A 21,846-nucleotide genomic window follows, 5' to 3' on the forward strand; every position below is an offset into this window, starting at 1 on the left:
GTCAACAATAACACATAAAAGAATGAGGTCGATGAAGGGAAATTAGAACCCTGATCAGAAAAAATGTCTTTGCGACGTTTTAGCACCTATTGCCGTTCTTAGAAGCCAGAAGAGAGTCCTCAGACACGAGGAAACCAACAGGAACATCTTAACACAATAAAAAATGATTGTTGGAAAACCACAGCAAATAGAAGATGGTAACATTAAATGCTATGATATTTGTGTTCAACTCATGAACATGGCAAAAGAGTATATTCCAACTTCAATCACTTAGTGTCCTCCCGAGATGAGGTCAGAACTGGCCTGAGAATCAAACATCACAAATAATCATATGATTATACATACAGTGGTCACAGAAGTGAACAGTGTCAGTGACAACCCCTACAATATGCAGCTATTCAGTGATGTCCTGAGTGCAGTCTGACATCAGGCACAGGTAGATTTCAAAAAAACATCCAGTCACATAAGAACAATCCACATGCAGGAGGGATCATCAGTGAGCAGTTAGCAAAGTAATTGAAATAGGAAATCTAACAGGGAACTGTCATTCAGGGGAGGGAGTGGAGAAGGTAGGAAAACTCTCCAGGAAGCACTACCTTCAAGGAATGGCCATTTCAGAATATTACATTAAGTTTCAGAATTCCAGAGAGCAAGGGAAGGAGACAGAATGAGAGCTTGAAAAGATGAGTCAGTGGAAAATAAAGTACCTTGCTTGTGCAGGACCTTCACACTCCTAGACTGACCACACTGGGCTGTCCCAGGGTCCTTGTCCTGGAGTAAAGCCCAGAGCCCACCTTCCTTTTCTTTCTTGCTCCACCTGCCATCCTGGACACACTGACTCTCTCCAAGTGTTACCACTGGAGACGACCCTTCTGCACAGCCAGTCCTAGGGAGCCCACTGGGTTTTCTCAGAGGCTTGGAGCAGAGAAGTACAGGGGAGGGGAGAAGGGGCATGCTGAAAATTTCTACCATCTCAGGGGTTGAATTCTCAGTGCACCTCATTAAGTAAATCATTCTGTTTTCTTTGTACTCTCCAAATGACTCAGCTGCCCTGCAGTACACAGAAGGTATCACAATGGAAAAGTTTTCCATCAATTATGTGTCTATGTAAGCAGTAATAAGGCAAAATAGATTCTTTTCTCCAAGGAAAATATCTTTTTTCTTGGTTTAATTTAAAAGTTACAAGATGTCCCCAAAGGAATGATGCAAGAATTCTTCCTGGCTGAAGTGCTCCCTTTAAAGAAACTGTGAATCACTTGGTAACCACAATATTAACTTCATGGTGATCAATAATATCAAGGTAGACAGGGATGGTCATTGCAAGTACAGCTTTCAGTCAAGTCATTTTATCCCTATAGTCGCCATATTCTAAAAACAGTCAGGTGTATAGTAAATACACACTGTATACACACAAATCAACAAGGCAATTTGATTGGAGTCTCTCTCACTTTGAGATCTCAATGTCAATGGTCATGTCTATCTTGTATTCCTAGTGGCTATCACATTGCCTGGTTGACAGCAGAAATTAATCATGTTTGGATGAATAAATGAACATGTTCTCCTGATGTCTCTTGGGTGTTTCTTTTTCTAATAATAGTCTTCAACATTCTCTGATTCACATGCATCTCAATAATTCAGTACAAACCCAGACATGGAACTAGATGTACTCTAGGGTCATGGACTCAGGAATACCTGCAAAAGTTTATTTTCACCAATATCCAGAGATGAAGTTGACCTCCAGATATTGCAGATGTGTATTACAAGGATAATAATAGGAGATCGCTGGGTGTGTGTCTAGATCTGTGAGGAGCCTCAGGTGTTCCCTGCCTGACAGTTGCATTCTTCATTTGATCGAGTTATTACAAGAACAGGAGACCTCGGTCAGGAGGAAAAGGTTCTTTACTGATGCAACCAGATCAACAGCCAGAGGACATTGCAGCTTGAGCCCTGCACACCTTAGCACACAGGGAACAGGATGAGACAGGGGGTTTTTCTTTGTGGTGGTGGGCCACATCCTAGAGAGGACTGAAGGACAGCAATGATATTGTTTGTTGATGCAGCGACTGAGATGATAGCCTCCTCCCTGTTCTAAAAGTAAATTCAAAAAATAATTTTTTTTTCTAAAGGATTTTTAAAATATGTGCTTTATATACATATTTATACATAAATGCTGAGGTATTTCCATATAAGTACATAGTGAAATCTGGTAAATTTTATTCCACCATCCCTCCCTTTTCCCACGCCTACCCATCTCCTTCCCCTGCTCCACTGATCTCTCTTCTATTTTCATGGGATCTCGTCCCTCCCACTCTTTCTTTCCATATTTTTTTTCTAGCTGCCACATGTGAGAGAAAACTTTTGACCTTTGGCTTTGTGAATCTGGGTTACCTCACTTAGCAAGATGTGCTCCAGTTCCAACCATTTACTCGTAAAAGCCATAATTCCATTCTTCTTTTGGCTTAAACCCCATTGTGCATATATAAACCACATTCTCTTTATCCATCATCTGTATGCATGCATCTGGACTCTTCCATAACTTAGCTGTTGTGAATTCTGCTGCTATAAAGATTAATAACATTAATGTGACTTTATCACTATAGTATGCTGATTTTAGTACTTTTGGATAAATAAGAAGGGGTGGGATAGCTGGGTCAGGTAGTGGTTCCATTCCTCGTCTTTTGAAGAATTTCCACACTGCTTTTGAAAATGGTTGCACTAATTTGCAGTCCCACCAACAGTGTATGAATACGCTTTCCCCCACCATTTTCAGCAGCATTTGGTATTATTTGTATTCCCAGTGCCATTGTAACTGGAGTGAGATGAAATCCCCATGTAGTTTGACTTACATTTCCCTGATTGCTTGGGATACTGAACATTTTTGTCATATACTTGTTGGTCATTTGTATTTCTTTCTTTAGGAAGTGTCTGTTTATTTGGAGGCCATTTATTAATTGGGTTATTTGGTTTCATTCATGTTAAGTTTTTTGAGTTCTTTATATATTCTGGATATTAATCCCCTGTTGGAGGAATTGTTGGCAAAGATTTATTTTCCCCAATTCTGTAGGCTCTTTACACTGTTTTGTTTGTTTTGTACCAGGGATGAACTCAGGGGTGCTTAAGCACCAAGTCACAGTTACTCACTTTTAAATTTTGAGACAGAGTCTCACTAAATTAGGGCCTTGCTAAGTTGCTGAAGCTGGTCATGAACTTACAATCCTCCTGCCTGAACCTCCCAAGTCACTGGGATTACAGGCCTCTACCATGTCATACAGCTCTTTACACTCTTAATTCTTTCCTTTGCTGTACAGAAGATGTTTAATTGGATGCCATCCCACTTATTGATTATTTATTTAGTTATTTATTTTGCACTTTAAGAGTCTCATTATGAAAGGCAGAGCTTATACCAATATTTTGCTGTGTCAAACCTATGTTTCATCCTAGCACTTGCAAAATGTCTGGTTGAATTCCTTGGTCTTGACCCAATTTTTAATGACTGGTACAGGATGAAAGAAAGGAATCTAGTTTCATTTTTCTACATGTGGCTATCCAATCTTCCTGGAATCACTTGTTAAAAAGCTATTTTTTCTCCAACATGTTTTTGGCAACTTTGTCAAGTATCAGACAACTCTATGTGGATTTGTCTCTATGTCTTCTATTATTCCATTGGTCTTCATGTCTGTCTTGATGCCAATACCACGCTGTTTTTGTTACTCTAGCTCTCTAGTATAATCTGAGATCAGGTAATGTGAGGCCTCCAGCTATTCTTGGGCAGGATTACTTTGCCTATTCCGGGTCTTTTATTCTTCCAAATAAAGTGCAGAAATGTTTTCTCTGGTTCTATGAAGAAAGTCATTGGTATTCTATTGGGAATTTCATTAAATCAGCATAAAACTTTTGGGAGTTTGGACATTTCTATAATATTAATTGTGTCTATTCAAGAAGAAAGAAACGTTCAGGATCAGAGGGATTCTCAGTCAAGTTCTACCAAACCTGTAAAGAAGATCCAACACCAATATTCCTCAAATTATTTCATGAAATGGAAAGAGAGGGAACACTGCCAAATGAATTCTATGAAGTCAATATCATCCTGATACTAATACCAAGGACACATCGAAGAAACAAAATATTAGACCAATATCCACAATGAACTTAGTTTTAAAAAAACCTTTAGTAAAGTACTGGAAAATCATAGTGAAATACACATTAAGAGGATAGTGTACCAATGTCAAGTCACTTTCATTCTAGGGATGCAAGGTTAGTTCAACACATGCTGACCAATAAATATAATCCTCAAGATAAGTAGAATTGTGGACAAGAATCACATGATCATCTCAATATATGAACAAAAAGCATTCAACAAAATCCAGCACCCATTCATGCTAAAAAATTCTGGAAAAAATAGGAATAGAAGGAATTTACCTCAACATTGAAAAGGCTATCAGAAATCAAATGACAAAATCACACTTCATGGAGAAAAATGAAAAGCATTTTATCTAAAATCAGAAATAAAACAAGAATGTCCAACCTCGCTGAACCTATTTAATAAAGTTCTTGAAACTCTAGTCAGAGCAATCAGAAAGGAAAAGGACATTAAAGGGATACAAATAGGAAAAGAAGAAGTCAAATTATCTCTCTTTGCTGATGACATGATCCTATTTTTTAGAAGACCCAAAAAACTCCACCAGAAAAGTTCTAGAGCTGATAAACCATTTTAGCACAGGAGCAGGAAACAAGGTCAACTTTCATAAATCAATATATTCCCTGTCCTCCAGTGATGAATCTGCTGAGAAAGAAATCAGCAAAACTGCCCTGTTCACAATAATCTCAAGTTCTATTCCATGCTTTTATAATCATGTCAAAATGAGTCCCAATGCTATGTACAACATAAAAAAATACTTGGGAAAAAATCTAACCACGGAGGAGAAAGACCTCTTCAATGAAAATTATAGAACCCTGACGAACAAAACTGAAAAAGACCTTAGAAGATGGAAAAGCCTCATGTGTTCTTAGATTGGCAGGAAAAATATTTTCTTTAGAACAAAAAAAGAAGGATCTTGGGCTCTCATCCTAACGTTTGAGAATGTAACTCTTAACAAGAGTAAATCTCATTATTTTTTCCTTTTACATGTTAGAAATGTCTCCAACTCTGGACTTCTTCCTTTTGGTCATCCCATGGACACACCTTGGAGATTAACTTGAAGTCTTTCTCCCAGCTGTTCTCATTGAATTGGGTGAGATAAAAACCATTTTGATATTGGATCAAAAGAATTCATAAAAAAGAATGCTACAGATCTTATCTCACTCTATGGCCAGAGCCACAGGGTTCAGGGCTTCGGGGACTGATGGAGGAGGAGGCTGTGGTCAGGAGGCACAGCCGCTCCAGCTCTGTGGAATGACACCTGGGCAGGGTGCTGTGGGGGCTTCCTCCACTGCAGGGGTCTCTCCAGAGTCTACCTTGGAGTTCTGGAGAGAGAGAGAAATCATGGGACGGTGTGGTGTCTAGGTGGTGAGGCTGTCTGTGCAGCAGGAGCTCTGGATCTGAAGCCCCAGGGGAAGCTCCAGAGCAGCGTGTGACTTATCCCTGCCAGGCCCTCTTTCCACAGGTCACAGCTGTCCAATGAGGTTGCACACGATATTTTAGACTCCAAATGCCCACAAAAATATTTTTTTTATTCTTAGTTTGGTATTTCACTTGTGAAATACCTGGATAAGTGGAAAATTAGCGTTTGGTTCCAGCTGGTCCTTAATCGAATGCACTTCAGCATGTGGTGAGGAAATGAGCCAAGTTGAGTGGACCCACAGAGGCCATGCTGGGCTCATCCATGTAACAAGAGCCACACATTTCTGGGGAAAGTTAAAGCAGCTGCTGTCCATCTTCATTTCCTACACATTTCTGTTTTCCAGGAAACTAGGGCTTTTTGTAGAAGCATGAAGAATTCAGGAAAGCTTTTTTCCCCCTGTTGGGGGAAAGACAAGGGTTACCCAGAAGAATGATTTGTGATGGGAAATGGTTTGTTTCAATTATAATAAGCGAATAAAAAAAAAAGGAAAATAACGAACATTTAAAAATAAACAGGTTCTCTCTCTTGTTAAGTAAATTCAAAAACTGCCTCCGTGTCTATTTTAAGTTTGGTCTAAATGTCTCTCCACACATAACAAATTCTATCCTAACTCGACTTGCAGACAGACTACTTCACACTCTCAGAATAGTCAGCCCAGGTTCAGCCAATGGCCTGCAGCCACCCAAACAAGCCATATTCAAATAAAGCAGTTGCAAGCTGGCACTGAGTGGGTAGTGCCTGTACCTCACTTCCACTTTCTACAACTACCTCTTTTTCTGTGGCTATAACCCTAACCCTTCTGTGTGGTGGAGGAGGGCATGCTGAGTCATTTTCGGTGTGAATTGTAGTGGCACAACACTTCCTTAGCAGGTGTGAGAACCTGGTGCAATCCCAGCCCTGCCCAAAAGTGGGGACCTTGGCATAAGCACCTGATGCAGAAGAAGGGAGGCCCACCCTACACGAAGTGGATGGCTTGCCTCCTCATCCCTCTTCTTCCAGAGGACTCCTGAGGATCAGTCTTCAGGAAACCATGCAGAGTTGAGTCCATGTGCATGTGTAGGACTTTCCATCCTTTTTCCATTTCCATCCTCACCCATGTTCTTCCAGGAGATTCTTCTCCATCACCCAACCTGAAAACATGGCACCCTACCCGCAGGCTTGTCCACATTCTGAGACACTCCTGTCCTCAGTGTATCCCCTTCACCAGAGACACTGAGACTCTGAGAGACCTCAGAGACATGTTGGTGCCTGAGGCTAAACTCAGAGGAGCTGCTCGTAGCTACTTCCTTAAGCCACTAAGGTTTGGAGGCAAAGATATTGTAGAACAAAGCAATGTGACAAGACTTTCTTTCTTTTTTCTATCCAATTCTTTTTTTTTCCCTTTGGTACTGAGGATTGAACCCCTAGGTGCTTACGCCCTGAGTCATAGCCTCAGCTTCCTCAGCATTTTTTTTTCTTTTGGTTTTGAGGCAGGCTCTCACTAATTTCCTTAGTGCCTTGCTAAATTGCCAAGGCTGCACTTGAATTTGAGATCCTCCTGCCTCAGCCTCCTGAGCCACTGGAATTTCAGATATGAGCCACCATATCAGGCTCACAAAGCTTTCTTGAACATTAATTTTTCCATTAACAAAGTTTTATCGTTTGCCTATAGTTTGTGTCCAAGGTGATTGAAGCCTGGGTCTGCAGGGAGGTAATATCAGCCATGTTTCAAAAGAAGATTAAAGTATCCAGCAGCTTACAAAAAAGGCCTCAGCCTCACTGATCATCTGGGTAATGAAAAACCACAAAGAGACATCAGGTCACACCAGTAGAGAGGTTATCCCTTATGTGTATTTGTAAAATATACATGAAATGAGTTGTCAACACAGATGTCCATTCCCATGATCAGGATAGCATTGCTCATTACTCACAAAAGTTGATGTAAAAAATAACCATTAGAGTTTATTATCATACAAATAGATAAAGGAGCATGCTGTACATACACAATGAAAGACCATTGTGGAACGAAGGGGAAGACCACCTGGGCATTTGACACAACGTGGAGGAGCCAGTGGGCCATGCTGTGGGTTACAGGCCAGGCACAGGAATGCAAGCGGTGCGTGAGCTCACTTAGAGGTGGATCTGACAGAATTCAGGGTACAGAGCCATGAGTCGATCAGCAACAATAACCTTCCTAGCTGACAGAAAGGAAGATCATATCGAAGGGAAAATACTGCAAAACCATATCTGATCAGGGTCAAGTATCTGGACGTGCCATGAACTCTTACAGGTCAGAAACAAAGGTACAACCTACATAATTATGAAATGAGCACTGACTGCATTAGACATTTCCAGAAAAAGGGACCATCACCTGCTAATGAGCCCCTGAAAAGTTGCTCATTTAGTCTCAGGGAAACACAAATCCAAAGCAAAATGAGATACTGCTTCACAGCCAATAGAAACCTTTAGTTTGTCTCAAATTGAAAATTACAAGTCAGTGTAGGGATGCAGATGCCAGAACCTTCCCACATACATGTGAAACATGCCAGCTACAATGAAAATCAGTTTGATATTCCTTAGAGGCTGTACCTGCCATTGCCTTATGACCCAGTGTCTCAGCCCTCTGCATTTATTACCCAAGCACCTGAGCAGAGTCTTGCATGGCTTAGCACTGAGGGTTGGTCCTGAGAAGGGCCTGTTGGGCAGTCTCATCATTGTGCAAACATCACAGAGCCATTACAAAAATCAGCATGGGTGTGTTTTCACTAGAGAGACTGAAGTTATGGACCACTGTCAAGTGTGCAGTCTGTCATCCACCAAGGCATTGTCAAAGCGGCACACAGCTGTGCACAAGCCAGGCTGTGTGAGTACCTGCAGGAAGCAGGACCCTTCACAATAGGGAAAAAGTGGAGATCACCCAGTTCCCATCAGTGCTGGGGTGGATGAGCAGCTTGTGGTGTATCCTGAAGGAGAAAAACTACTCGGCCATAGAAAGAAGACAAATAGTTAAGAATACCTCATATAATGTCCAAAAGCAAGGAGGAAATTAGGGAAGCTAAGAAGGAAAGAAGGAGAAAGGACACTGCAGGGTCACAAGGAAGGAAGCAGCATGAGACCTTGCATGGCCACGGTCACGGAGCACATGGATTTCAAAGGGAGATTTCCCTTTGCTGCTCAAAATACAATCTTCGTTGTGAGAAGCAGGACAGCAGAAGCAGAAGCCTGTGCTCAGTGCAGACTCTCCTTACACACCCCTGAAGGGTCTGCTCCCTCATAAGTGAAGTGAATGAGGGAAAACAGGTCAAAGAACCCTTTGCAGGATAGTAAAATCAGACATGTAATCCAACAAACACAGGACAGACCTGGTAAGAACTTTGATAATTTTGCTTTCACTTTTAGGGAAAAAGGAATATGTTGATGTTGAGGTAAAGAACACCAATGTTCAAGCAGTACTTTATGAGGAATATGTATCAGCACTCCATGTAAGTTCTTTGGGTCAAGATGGAAGTCTCAGGTATTGCTGTGAGAAAACAACAATCTTCACCTTTATGGACCACAAACAGGGAGGACAATTGAAATGGTATTAGTAAAGGAGTGGATAGGGAAAAAAATATACAAAAGTATACACAAACAAAGTTAAAAGGAACAGAAGGAAATATTCCTGTGTTCTAGGGAAAGAACGTAGATATTCAAGTTCATGTTTGTATTATGGGACAGATTTTTCACTTAGTTTGGGAGACAGTAATCTATCAAGGTCCAGAGGCTGCTCTGCTGAGGAGTCTCCCCAGGGCCCCCTTCATGTCCTTGTTCCTCAGGCTGTAGATGAAGGGGTTCAGCATGGGGGTGACCACAGTGTACATCACTGAGGCGATCATGGTTCTCTGGGAAGAAATGGTCACAGCAGAACTGAGGTAAACCCCAAGTCCTGTTCCATAGAATAAGGCAACCACACAGAGGTGGGACCCGCAGGTGGAAAATGCTTTATACTTGCCCACAGAGGAGGACATTTTCAATAAGGAAGAGACAATCTGAAAGTAAGAGAAGAGGATCCCAGTCATAGGAAACACACCCAGCACAGTGGTGCCCACATAGAGAACGATATTGGTGAAAAGCGTACCAGAAGTCGCCACCTGAAAGAGTTGAGCCATTCCACAAAAGAAGTGTGCGATTTCAGCACTAGTGGAGAAGGTCAGTCTCTTCACCAGTAGGATGTCCATCAAAGAAACCCAGAACATGAGGAGCCAAGACAGCAGAACCAGGAGGACACAGAACAGGGGATTCATGATGACTGTGTAGTTGAGGGGGTGGCAGATGGCCACAAAACGGTCATAGGCCATCATGGCCAGTAGGAAATTATCCATTCCAGCAAAAGTATTTAAAAAATATGCCTGAGTCAGGCACTCTATGTAGGAGATGTCTTTCTTCTCTGTCTGAATGTTCACCAGCGTCTTTGGGACTGTGTTGGAGATGAAGCAGATGTCAACCAAGGACAGGTTGGAGAGGAAGAAGTACATGGGGGTGTGGAGGTGGGAGTCAGAGCTGACAGCCAGGATGATGAGCAGGTTCCCAAGCACTGTGACCAGGTACATGGACAGGAATAGTCCAAAGAGTATGGGCTGCACTTCTGGATCATCTGAGAGACCGAGTAGAAGGAATTCTGATTCACTTGTGCAGTTTCCCACTTCCAAGAGCTGGTGCATCTGCTGGGGAAGGAGAAAATGCAACATGCACAGAATATCTAACAAGCTCCTCCCATGGTGTCTATTTAGATCTCACCCTTGGATGGATGCTACTCATCTTACAGTAAGTCTTTCAGATGATAGTGAGCAAGAGCAGTGATCCATGGCAGAATTCCTGCCATGTGAATCATTCCAAGATGAGGAAAAATCTGCAGACCACATAGATGAAAGGAAGAAACCTACACACACCACCATTACAAGGAAAAGCAAATCCTGGCACAGTGACTCACGCTTGTAATCTCTGCTATTCAGGCTGCAGAGGCAGAGGCACTGCAAGATCCAGTCCAGTCTGAGCACCTTAGAGTGACCCTGCTCAAAGTAAAAATTAAGAATGGTTGGGGATGCAGGAGAGTGGTTGATGGTCACTCAACTTGCATTAATTCCTGTAATTTAAAGAAATGAATTTATGAATCAAAATAAATTATAATGAACTGAAGAGGCAGCAAATATTGCTCACTGGTACAGTGCCTTGAGTTCAGCCTTCAATACAGAAAAAAACAAAAATCAAATACAAAGGATGGGTGGCAATGTGCTCATATATCCTTGATCTTGGATGGAGAGGTGTTATATTAAAATCTTCAGAATTAATGGCCAAAATATATAATTGATAAATCTGATTGTCAATTTTTAAACACTATATAAAATCAATCATCCTAGAGAAAAATAAGACAAATTTAAAATTAAAAATAAATAACGATTAAGAATCTACAAATCTGATGCCTGCACATATTGATTTATTCCAGACAGAAAAATAAAACAATGAAGACTAATCCAGTCTGTGAAGGTAGAACCAGAGGCTTCTCTGAAACAGGAATGTTTGGGCTGAGAGAGGCAGGACTGGTCATTGCTCATCAGGGGAAGGCATGAAGAGACTTTCCCGCAGGTGAGAAGAGCCTGGGATTGTCCTATGAGACGGGAGCTGCTGCACTGTCAATCAGTGTCCTCCTGAGATGCCATCAGAAGAGGCCTGAGTGCCAAACACCAGGCATAGCTGCATTATTGTATCACACTGCACCACCTGAGTGAACAGGTGATAACAGTGAACCAAGGACAACATGCAGCTATTCAGGGATGTCACTGAGTCAGTCTGACAGCAGGCACAGGTAGATTCCCAAAGAAACAGCCCGTCACATAAGAATAAGACCTCACGCAGGAGGGCTCTTCAGTGAGCAGTTCACAAACAAATGAATTGAAAGAAGAAAACCAACAGGGACCTCATTCAGGGAGGGAGTGGAGAAGACAGGGAGGCTCTCCAGAAGGCACTGCCTTCAAGGAATGGCCATTTCAGACTCTTGCATCAGGCTGGGAATTCCAGAGAGCAAGGCAGGAGCCAGAATGAGAGCCTGAGAAAGTGATTCAGAGGAAAAGAACGCACCTTGCATGTGCAGGACCTTGGCCTTCCCAGACTGACCACACCAGGCTGTCCCAGGGTCCTGGTCCTGCAGTAGAGCCCAGAGCCCACCGTCCCTTTCCTTCTGGCTCCACCAGCCACCCTGGACACGCTGACTCTCTCCAGGGGCTCTCACTGGAGACGTCTCTCTGCACAGCCAGTCCTAGGGAGCCCACTGGGTTTTCAAGGATCCTGGAGCAGGGAAGTCAGGAGAGGGGAGAAGGGGCATGCTTAAGATCTCTACCATCTCAGGGGCTGAATTCTCACAGCTCCTCACTTGGTCAATTTTTCCAGTGTCTTCTCAGTCTCCAAACAATTCAGCTCCCCTGGGGCACAGAGCCGAGAGCACAGTGGAAATTTTCAGTCAGTATTGTGTGCATGAAGTCAGCAAGAGGTTGAGATGGACTTGTTTCCTCCAAGGAAAAAACTGTTTCTTTGCTCTGATTTGAGCGTACCAAGTGTCCCCTAAGGAATGTTTAGTTTCTACAAGGGACTAATCAGAAGAATCATTCCTCTGTGAGGGGCCTCCCCTAAACGATCTTTGAATCACTTGCTGTCCACAATGTTCAATTCATGATGATTGTCTCAAGGTAGATAGCGAGGGGATCATAAATAGAGCATGAGGCCAAGGTGACTTTATCCCTACAGTTGCAAGAGTTTTAAAAACAAGAATTATATAATCTATGCACATAATGCACACATACACCAGCAATGTAATTTTCAAGATGTTTTTCTAAGCTTTCCCATGTTCTTTATTTCCAAAAATTTTTAATTTTTTTTCATTATTTTGTTTATCTTTTTAAGGGGTAAGAAGGAAATAGCTAAAACCCTTTCTTTAAGGGGAGATCAATATTAGAAGTGCCCAATTCAGACACTATCCAATCCTAGACCAAATAGCCCCTATGAGGACAATAACAAAATTGTCATAATAAACAGAATGAGTTCAAATATTATCTTCAGTAAAATAAACAGATTTGCAATAAGGTCTGCAGTTTTAAATGAAGGACAAAGGGGATGCAGAGGGATGTAGAATGTGGCTGTTAATGGGATAAGAAAAGAATATACAGAAGTTCTAGATAATAGAAAGGGTGAGAGTGTAATCAAAAGAAATTGGATGTTAGCATGCAAAAAAGGGAGAAAGAGACTCTGAGGGAACAGGTAAACAAAAGGAAAAGAGAGCAAGAGAAGTAAAGAAATAAAAACTTAAACTTTTTCAATAAGGAGAAAAAAGAAAATCTATAGAATAACAGTCATATAGTAATGAAACCTCCTGGTGTTCAGTAGCCTGATGCATAAGAAGTACCTGACAATGAGCTTCAAGCCTCCAGCAGGCGTCTCAGGATGGGATTTGCCCCACCTAAAGATCGGAGCTATGGCTTCCAGGATTATCCAAGTTGGCCGCTCTGGCTTCGAAATGTGTTGGCAAATGGGGAGCTGCAGCTCAGGGTGTGGCCGTGTTCAGCAGGAGGTCCTGGAGGCGGGATGCGGTTGGTCAGGCAGGGGTCCTGGAGGTCAGTGTGTTTGGTGTGGTTGTGGGATCCTGGAGGCCGGTTGCAATCATTTGGTCTGGGGGCCTGGTGATAGGGCACAGTCAGTTGTTCTGGGGATCCTGGTGGCAGGAAGCAGTCAGTCAATGTGAGGGCCCCAGAGGCAGGGAGTGATCGGTTGGGCTGAGGGATCCTGGAAACGGGGCTCAGTCAGTCCAGCCAGGGGTCCTATGGGGCCTGGCTGTTGTCTCAAAATGGAGACAGCCACATGTAATCAAGCCTGCAGGTACTGTGACAGAGATATACCAGGCAACAGCAGGCAGCTGGTGCTCCACTGGCGGTCGGCGATCATTTTGCTGACTGTTGTCGGACGATCGGGAGGTGAACCTCGTGCTCTGGGTGATGGTTAGGTATAAGGCAGGTGATGGACAGGTGAGAGGCAGGCAAATGGCAGATGATAGGTGAAAGAAACACATATCCTCTGCTTGAAACCAGAATTATGGAGTGACAAGGAACGCAGCCTCCCTCTAGTCCTCCATCTTGGATCTTCTGAAATAGCTAAAAGGGACAGTGTCTATTTTAGAGGTGATGAAGGTGTTCTAACTTGACCCTCATGATACCCCCACATGTGTATGGGTAGACTAGAAACTACTAAGGTGTAAACTTTCAAAGGGTGAATTACCTGGCAAGTCAATCATATGTCAGTAAAGCTGCTTGGGAAAGCTAATCAAACAAATATCAGATATCAAAAATATGTTATCCTCTGGTTCAAGGTGCAGGAGTGATACGGTACACAATGAATTGTAGGTTCTAAAAAGTCATAGAGAAGGATGCGTCTTTGTTTCTCTAAAGTGAATGAAGTTACTGTGAGGTATTGAGGGTTGGTTGGTTGGTTGGTTTGCAGGGCTGGGATGGAACCCAGGGCCTCCTGTACACCAGGCAAGTGCTCTATTACTTAGCAACACCTCACAGCCCTGGGCGTACTTTGTGACTCTGGTGAGGAAGGGAGATTTACACTGTGCTACCTGCACAGTACCGACCTTGAGAATTCCCCACCCTCTGTTCTTCACAGGCACGTGTGTAATGATCATGCCTGAGAGAGGAACTCAATTCTAAGGGTCATTTCAAAACTTCTTTCCTTTATCATATTTTATCTCATAATATCTATAAAACATTCTACATTCTATCAAATATAGATAATATAAAAACAGGACTTTAGTTAGTTTAATATATATAATTAACAGAGCTAATAACTTCTAAGTAATAAATTCCTATATTTTTCGGTACACTACATATTAATGTCTACAATATACTTAATCTTAATGTAAAACATATTATATTGTGATATCCTTCAAGATATTGTATTAAAAAGAAATAAAAAATTTCGTAAAGTAGCATCCTCATAATTTAATGCAGGCACTCAAGTCCAATAAGCTCAAGCTTTTCTTAAATTTGAATGCTGTATTAGTTCAACTTAATTTTTATTCTCTTTGTCTGTTTCTAGACTCAACCTTAGCTTCATCTGGTTGACAGATTTTCTCCAGCCAGAGTCTGTGCTCAGCTCTCTGAACACAAATACAGAACAGAGAAAATATTATTTTCTCCACGTGAACTGAGAGTGTAGACTTTAGGAACACAGCAGTAGTGATCACTAGCCATGCAGAGCGTGGGCCAGGCTTGGGGTGCCCACCTGCAATCACATCTACTCAGGAGATGAAGCAGGAGGACTACACGTTTGAGGCCAGTCTGGACAGCTTAGCAAAACCCTGTCTCAAGGTACATAGAAAGGGCTGGGGCTGGAGCTCAGGGGTAAGCACTGGGCTCAATGTCCAGTGTTCAAAAGAAAATAAAGAAATGAGTGTGGGCTGGGGCTGGAGCTCCATTGTAGAGCACTTGCCCAACATGCACAGGGTCTTGAGTTCCATGCCCAGCACTGAATGGAAAGTAATTAAAGAGTGGAAATAGACATCCCAACATGTCTACCAGTACATGTCTCGAAAGGAAAGATTCCTGTGATGAATCCTGATGTCCTGCAAGTGACAATGCAAGTCTTTCTTGGAGATCGTGGGGACTCTGAGGATACTCTAGGAATGATGAAGACTTCCAAGGGATTTATCGTCCTCACATAATGGTGCACACCTGCAATCCCAGCTGCCTAGAAGGCTGAGGCAGGAGGATGACAAGTTCCAGGTCAGCCTGGGCAACTTAATGAGAGACTCTGTCTCTAAATTTTAAAAATTTAGAAGGGCTGGGGATGCAGTTCAGTGATCAAGTGCTAGGCTAGCATGTGCCAACCCTGGATTCAATCTTCGGTAATGTGAAAAACAAGGGAAAAGGAACTTATTTACTTTTCCAATTATACTTCTTGCACAATCGTAAATTAACTCTCTTCACGCCTGTGAACCCATACAGATACTGTACATATCGCTAGAGTTTGAATGTCCGACATTCACCTATTGCCCTGGGGATGGTATTCATGGGTGGGTCTTTAAGAGGGAAGAGGCTATGCGCACTACACCTCATGAATGAGATAAGGCCCTTTTGAAGAAGCTTCCACAGAGTAGGGGTAGAGGTGGCAGGGAGGGAGACAGGGAGGAGCTGTGGAACAGACAAGTGACACGTCATTTCCTCTCACATTCGTTGCCATGTGTCATGTCAAAGGAAAGGCAATGCCCTTGGATGTCAAATAGAAGAGGATGACCAGAGATACTCTCAGTCACCAGTGACGTTCATCCCAACAGTGCACACAACCCCCAAACCCACACTAATGTCTGTGCTGCCTGCTAGGGAAGATTTGGGCTCAGGTCGAGTTCTGGGCTTCAGTCCTACTTTTGCCACTCGATTCAATTCCTCTGTAACTTTGCAAAGTTTGCTTTGTTTTGTGTCCTCTGCGTGTGTGTGCAGCACGCTCGCTCTCAGAGCCTCACTTTCCACTTCTAAAAGGGCAATGGTCTCATCTCCACTAGGAGGACTGTAGAAGATAGTACACAGGGAGTAATGAGCACATAATTAATACAGAATAAGCACTATCATGTCAGCCATATTTTAATTTGTATTTTAATCTTACTCATCCAGTATGACAAGAATAGTATTGAGAATTCACACACACACACAACACATGCAGTCATGGAGAACTGAATTAGGTGAGCGACCCACAGCCTCAGATCCCAATGGCTTCACTGGGATAAGACAGCTACCCTCACTGCTTCAAGTTCGCGTTTAAAACTCCCAGTGTGGAAGCAAGAAGCGTGATGAGGCGTGTAGTGTGTGGACAGTAGAAAGGGCAGAGATTCCATCGAGGAAATCACTGGGTGACAAGTTGTGGGAGAGTGTATAAACCTAGGAGAGAATGAAGGCATAGATCCTCCAGGACTAAGAAAGAACAAAATGGTTTCAGAAGTACAGAAAGAAGAATTCCAGAATTGTTTTATGGTTACATTTTGTTTTTTGCCTTTGAAATGCACAAAACTTCTTAGTCTTTGTTCAACAGATGGAGCTCAGACAAGAGGCTGCTCTGCTGAGGAGTCTCCCCAGGGCCCCCTTCACATCCTCGTTCCTCAGGCTGTAGATGAAGGGGTTCAGCATGGGGGTGACCACAGTGTACCTCACTGAGGCCATTAAAACTTTCTAGGAAGAACCAGTGACCACAGAAATTAAGGAGACCCCAACACCTGTGCCATAAAATAAAGAAATGACTGAGAGGTGAGACCTGCAGTGACAAAATAGAATCCCAGCAAATGGACTCACAATCCCCACTGCCTACTTTAAGCATCTCATTTTTCTCTTTCCCCTCCCTCCCCCGCTCCCCCTTCCTTCCTTCCTTCCTTCCTTCCTTCCTTCCTTCCTTCCTTCCTTCCTTCCTTCCTTCCTTCCTTCCTTCCTTCCTTCCTTCCTTGTTTCTTTTTCTTCTTTTCCCCAGTCCTAGAAAGCCAGGCATGGCAGCACACACCTGTAATTTCAGTGACTCAGAGGCTGAGGCAGGAGGATCCCATCTGAGGCCAGCCTTGGCAACTGAGTGGGACCCTATCTCAAAATAAAAAATAAAGTGTGGCATTTGTGGTGGTGCATGCTGGTAATCCCTGGAGCTCAGGAGGCTGAGGCAGGAGAAGGGTGAGTTCAGAGCCAGCCTCAGCAACTTAGTGAGGTTCTAAGCAACTTGGTGAGACCCTGTCTCAAAGTAAAATATAGAAAGTGTTAGGGATGTGGCTCAGTGGTTAAGTGTCTCTAGGTTCAATCCCTGGTACCACTACTACTACTAGTAATAATATTAAGAGCTGAGGATGTAGCTCAGTGGTACAGCACCCCTGGGTTCAATCTCCAGTACCACTAAAAAACAAAAAAAAAAAAAAAAACAAACAAAAAAAAATCACCTGGAAGACTTGAACCAGACTGGCCCTATCCCCAGAGTGTGTCATCAGTAGGTCTTGAATTGAGTCTAAAGGCCTACATTTCTCTCAAGTGCCGGGGATACCATGCTGCTGCTCTGAGAATGCTACTGTTTAAAATTTTATTCATTCATTACATTGTACATAATAGTTGAGTTCATTTTGACTTAATCATACATGCTACAAGTTTCACTTGTTCCATTTCAGTTTCCAGTTCCTCCCTTTCCCTCCCCTCCTCCATCCCTCTATATTCCTTCCTCTACTGGGCTGCCTTCCACTCATCTACTTGTTTATTTTTAATTGCAAGAGTCCTACTTTGCGGGGCCCGGTGATGTATACCTGTCATCCCATGGGCTTGGGAGGCTGAGGCAGGAGGATCACGAGTTCAAAGGCAGCCTCAGCAATGGTGAGGCGCTAAGCAACTCAGTGAGACCCTGTCTCTAAATAAAATACAAAATAGGGTTGGGGATGGCTCCTGAGTTCTATCCTCTGTACCAAAAAATAAAAATAAAAATAAAAAACAAGTTCCACTTTGATAACTACGATACTAGCAAGGAACCAGGAAGGTGTTAGTAGGTGGTTTGGGGGTTGGAGACTCTTATGAAAGAACTACTCAGGGAACACCAATTCTTAGTGACCTCAAGAAAGTCACTAGTTTCCAAAAGGAAGGGCCATCACAGCTGCTGGTGACAGAAGACAGTCACAATGAAATCTAAAAAAGAAAGAAAGAACCAGAGAAACAAACTCTAGAAGTTTCAAAGAGTTTCCATGGGACATTATCAGCCATGTGAGTTCCATTTTTGTTCCTTTCTGTGCTACTTTTCAAATCCCTCTTCCCACATGCAGGACTCACTCACTAGGACAGGGTGACCCTCCCTCTACCCAGCTGGTGTGGCATTAAAAAAATCGTACAGCCTTTTTCCTGCTCCGACAGTCAGATGCCGAGGACAGATTCCTCCAGAGAATGGCAGGAAGATGAACTTGTCCTGAAGTCTTCCCAGCTCACGTTCCTAAGAGGCACGGCTATGTTCTCCTCCGGGTCAAGCATCACACAACTATAGGTGAGCAGTTCCAGGTTACTTGAGCCCTGGGAAGCTGATTTTTTATCCTTGCTAATTAAATACATTGTTCCTGGGATGTAGTCTGCAAGCCATTCGGCTCTCTTGGGGTAAAGAACAAATGGGAGAAAGGAACAAGGCATTCTGAGTATTTTCAAGAAGTCACCTTTGGAACAAGAAAGAGAGAGCCAGGTGTGCTGGTACACCTCTGTCATCCCTGACACAGGAGGATAACAAAATTGAGGCCAGTCTGGGCAACTTAGAGACCCTATCTTATAACTAATAATAATAATCATAACATTAAAAAGGTTGAGAGTGTAGCTCAGTGGTAGTGCATTTCCCTAGCATATAAATGCTTTGGGTTCAATACCCAGTACTCAAAAAGAGAAAAAAAAAAAAAAAGAAAAAGAGAAAGAGAATCATGATTGTTTTTTCAGTGAAAGGAAGTGAGACATCTCATGATTCAGAGGCCTGGATAATAAGGAAAGCAAGAGGCTTATACTGAGTTCTGAAGACATTCCTCCAATAACTATGACTTAAGTGCTTATCCATAATAATTTCTCAACTCCATTAAAGATGCGCTAAGAGGAACAATAGTGTTAACAGAAATCAGAAGGCCATACAGATAGAGATATATACCCTGTGACTACAGAGTCAGGATTTCTTGTTGCCTACGTTTGAGCCTGCTCATATTTACAGCTTTATGAGCTGAAGGATAGCGCAGGAAGTGAGATTAGGTTATTCTGCTGATAATTCTCTGTAGGGCCCTCTTGATGTCCTTGTTCCTCAGGCTGTAGATGAAGGGATTCAGCATGGGGGTGACCATGGTGTACATCACTGAGGCCACCACACTCTTTCTGGAGGAAGTAGAGACAGATGAACTGAGGTATACCCCAAGGCCTGTTCCATAAAATAAGCAAACAACGGCCAGATGAGACCCACAGGTGGAGAAGGCTTTGCACTTTCCCCCTGAAGACGGGATCCTCAGAATGGAGGACACAATTTTACAGTAGGAGAAAAGGATCCCTGTAATAGGGAGAAAACCGGAGATGGTACCAACAAGAAATATCACTATGTTATTAGCAGAGGTATCAGAACAGGTGAGTTTGAATAGCTGAGGAACATCACAGAAGAAATGAGGGATTTCTAGATCTTGGCAGAAGGTCAGTTGTGATACCATCAAGCAGTGTACCTGGGAGTCCACAAGGCTGGCAGAAAAGGACACCAGGGCCATCCAGCCACAGAGGCGGGGGTTCACGGTGACTAGGTAGTGTAAAGGCTGGCAAATGGCCACCAAGCGGTCATAGGCCATCACGGCCAGCAGTAGACTGTCCAAACATCCAAAAAGGAAGAAACAGGACACCTGAGCTAGGCAACCTGCATAGCTGATGGATTTGGTGTGTGTCTGGATGTTCACCAGCATCTTGGGGATTGTAGAGCTGCTGAAGCCGATGTCAGCCAAGGAAAGGAGGGAGAGGAAGAAGTACATGGGGGTGTGGAGGTGGGAGTCAGAGCTGACAGCCAGGATGATGAGCAGGTTCCCAAGCACTGTGACCAGGTACATGGACAGGAACAGTCCAAAGAGGATGGGCTGCAGGTCTGGATCACCTGAGAAGCCCAGGAGCAGAAAATGCAAGACACCAGTTAGATTCCTTGGTTCCACATGGCAGAGGCACCTTTTGGAAAATAAATAAATAAAGTTTGGAATATACAAAAGGAGCACCTTGGGACCCATGAATGTGTCTGTGTTGTGAATTTAAGCAGTTTATAATTAAAGTACACACACTTGAGGACCATACACATTAGCACTGTTTTTAGTAATGGCAAATACTTTCTCCTTTGAACTCTCTCTGCAGTTTTAATTCCATTAATCTCTGAATCTAAATCCATGAAAATCCACTTTAGAAACACTAGGCAGAAGAATCTATGGGAGCATGGGTATTTAGAAATCAAGAAAAGTCCATAAGCATTCTGGGTAGTGTAAAGGCTGTCAAATGGCCACCAAGTGGTCATAGGCCATCGCAGCCAGCAGTAGGCTGTCCAAATATCCAAAAAGGAAGAAACAGGACACCTGAGCTAGGCAACCTGCATAGCTGATGGATTTGGTGTGTGTCTGGATGTGGTCGCCTCCATTGATGGGAACACAAATGTGTTAGCTTTCTCTTATTAAAAGAAAATACCTGAGATAATCAATGTAAAAGAAAAGAGGTTTGTTTTGTCTGTTAGTTTCAGAGGTTTCAGACCACAGTCACTGTGTCCTGTTGCTTTGGGCCTGTGGTAACACAGTGAACATGATGGGGCATGTGGCAGAGGAGGCCTGTTCATCTTATGGTGGCCAGAAAGGAAAGAGAGAGGAAGGAGCTGGGGTCCTAATTCCCCTCAAGGGCATGCCCCAGTGACCTTACTTCCTTCCACTAGCCCCTCCTCTTAAAGGTTCCACTAACTCCCAACAGCACCACAGGTTGACAACCCAGCCTTTAACACATGGCCTTTGGGGGACTTGGATCCAATCTATAGTAATAAAGATTATTCTTCTCCCTTAAAAATTGTTCCAATTAAGGCGCTCCCCACCTCCCTGCCCCATACAAGGGATTAAGCCCAGAGGCAAATGCCAGGCAAATGCTCTACCTCTTAGCTACATCCCCATCCCTTTCTTTCCCCTCCTACTTCTCTTCCTCCTCCTCTTCCTCCCCCTTCACCTCCTCCTTCTTTTTTAAATTTCAAGACAGGTTCTGGTTAAATTGCCCAGGCTGGCCTCAAACTTGGAATTCTTTTGCCTCAGCCTCCCAAGTAACTGGGATTATAGGTGTACACTACCATGCCCAGATAAAGAATGCTATTAAACAATCAAATGTAATTAATTTTACCCAAATGCAGTTCCATAAATTCCTTTGTAGTGGGCTATTTATGAACACCCTTTCACGTCAGGCACAGTGATGCACACCTGTAATTCTAGCTAACCTGGGAAACTGAGGGAGGAAGATTGTAAGTTCGAGGGCAGCTGGAGAAGTAGCAAGATACTGTTGCAAAATAAAAATGGAAAGGGGCTGGGAATGATGCTCAGTGGTAGATGGCTTGCCTAGCATGTGTGAGACCCAGTATTCTCTAGTACAAAAACAAGAAACAAACATACCCCTTAACAGCCATGTAATAAAGAACCGACTGGGTGTAGGGGTACGCTCCTATAATCTCAGTGATTTGGGAGGCTGAGGCATGAGGATCATAAGTTTGAGGCCAGCTTGGGCAA

General features: G+C 43.1%; 1 protein-coding gene across 1 annotated transcript; it reads right to left on the bottom strand.

Annotated features, from left to right (window-relative positions):
• Positions 1 to 9,289: 9,289 nt before the first annotated feature.
• LOC306646380 (uncharacterized protein) lies at positions 9,290 to 20,221 on the bottom strand (the record flags this gene model as incomplete). The annotated part of the gene is made up of 3 exons (XM_079115030.1): positions 19,342 to 20,221; positions 18,548 to 18,703; positions 9,290 to 10,243 (listed from the first exon to the last, which is right to left on the bottom strand). Exons 1-3 carry the CDS (start codon positions 20,161 to 20,163, stop codon positions 9,290 to 9,292), a joined length of 1,932 nt encoding a protein of 643 aa, XP_078971156.1. The 5' UTR covers positions 20,164 to 20,221.
• Between the last annotated feature and the right edge of the window lie 1,625 nt (positions 20,222 to 21,846).

The sequence above is a fragment of the Sciurus vulgaris genome (assembly GCF_902686455.1).
Source record: "Sciurus vulgaris genome assembly, chromosome: 16".
Lineage (NCBI taxonomy): Eukaryota > Metazoa > Chordata > Mammalia > Rodentia > Sciuridae > Sciurus > Sciurus vulgaris.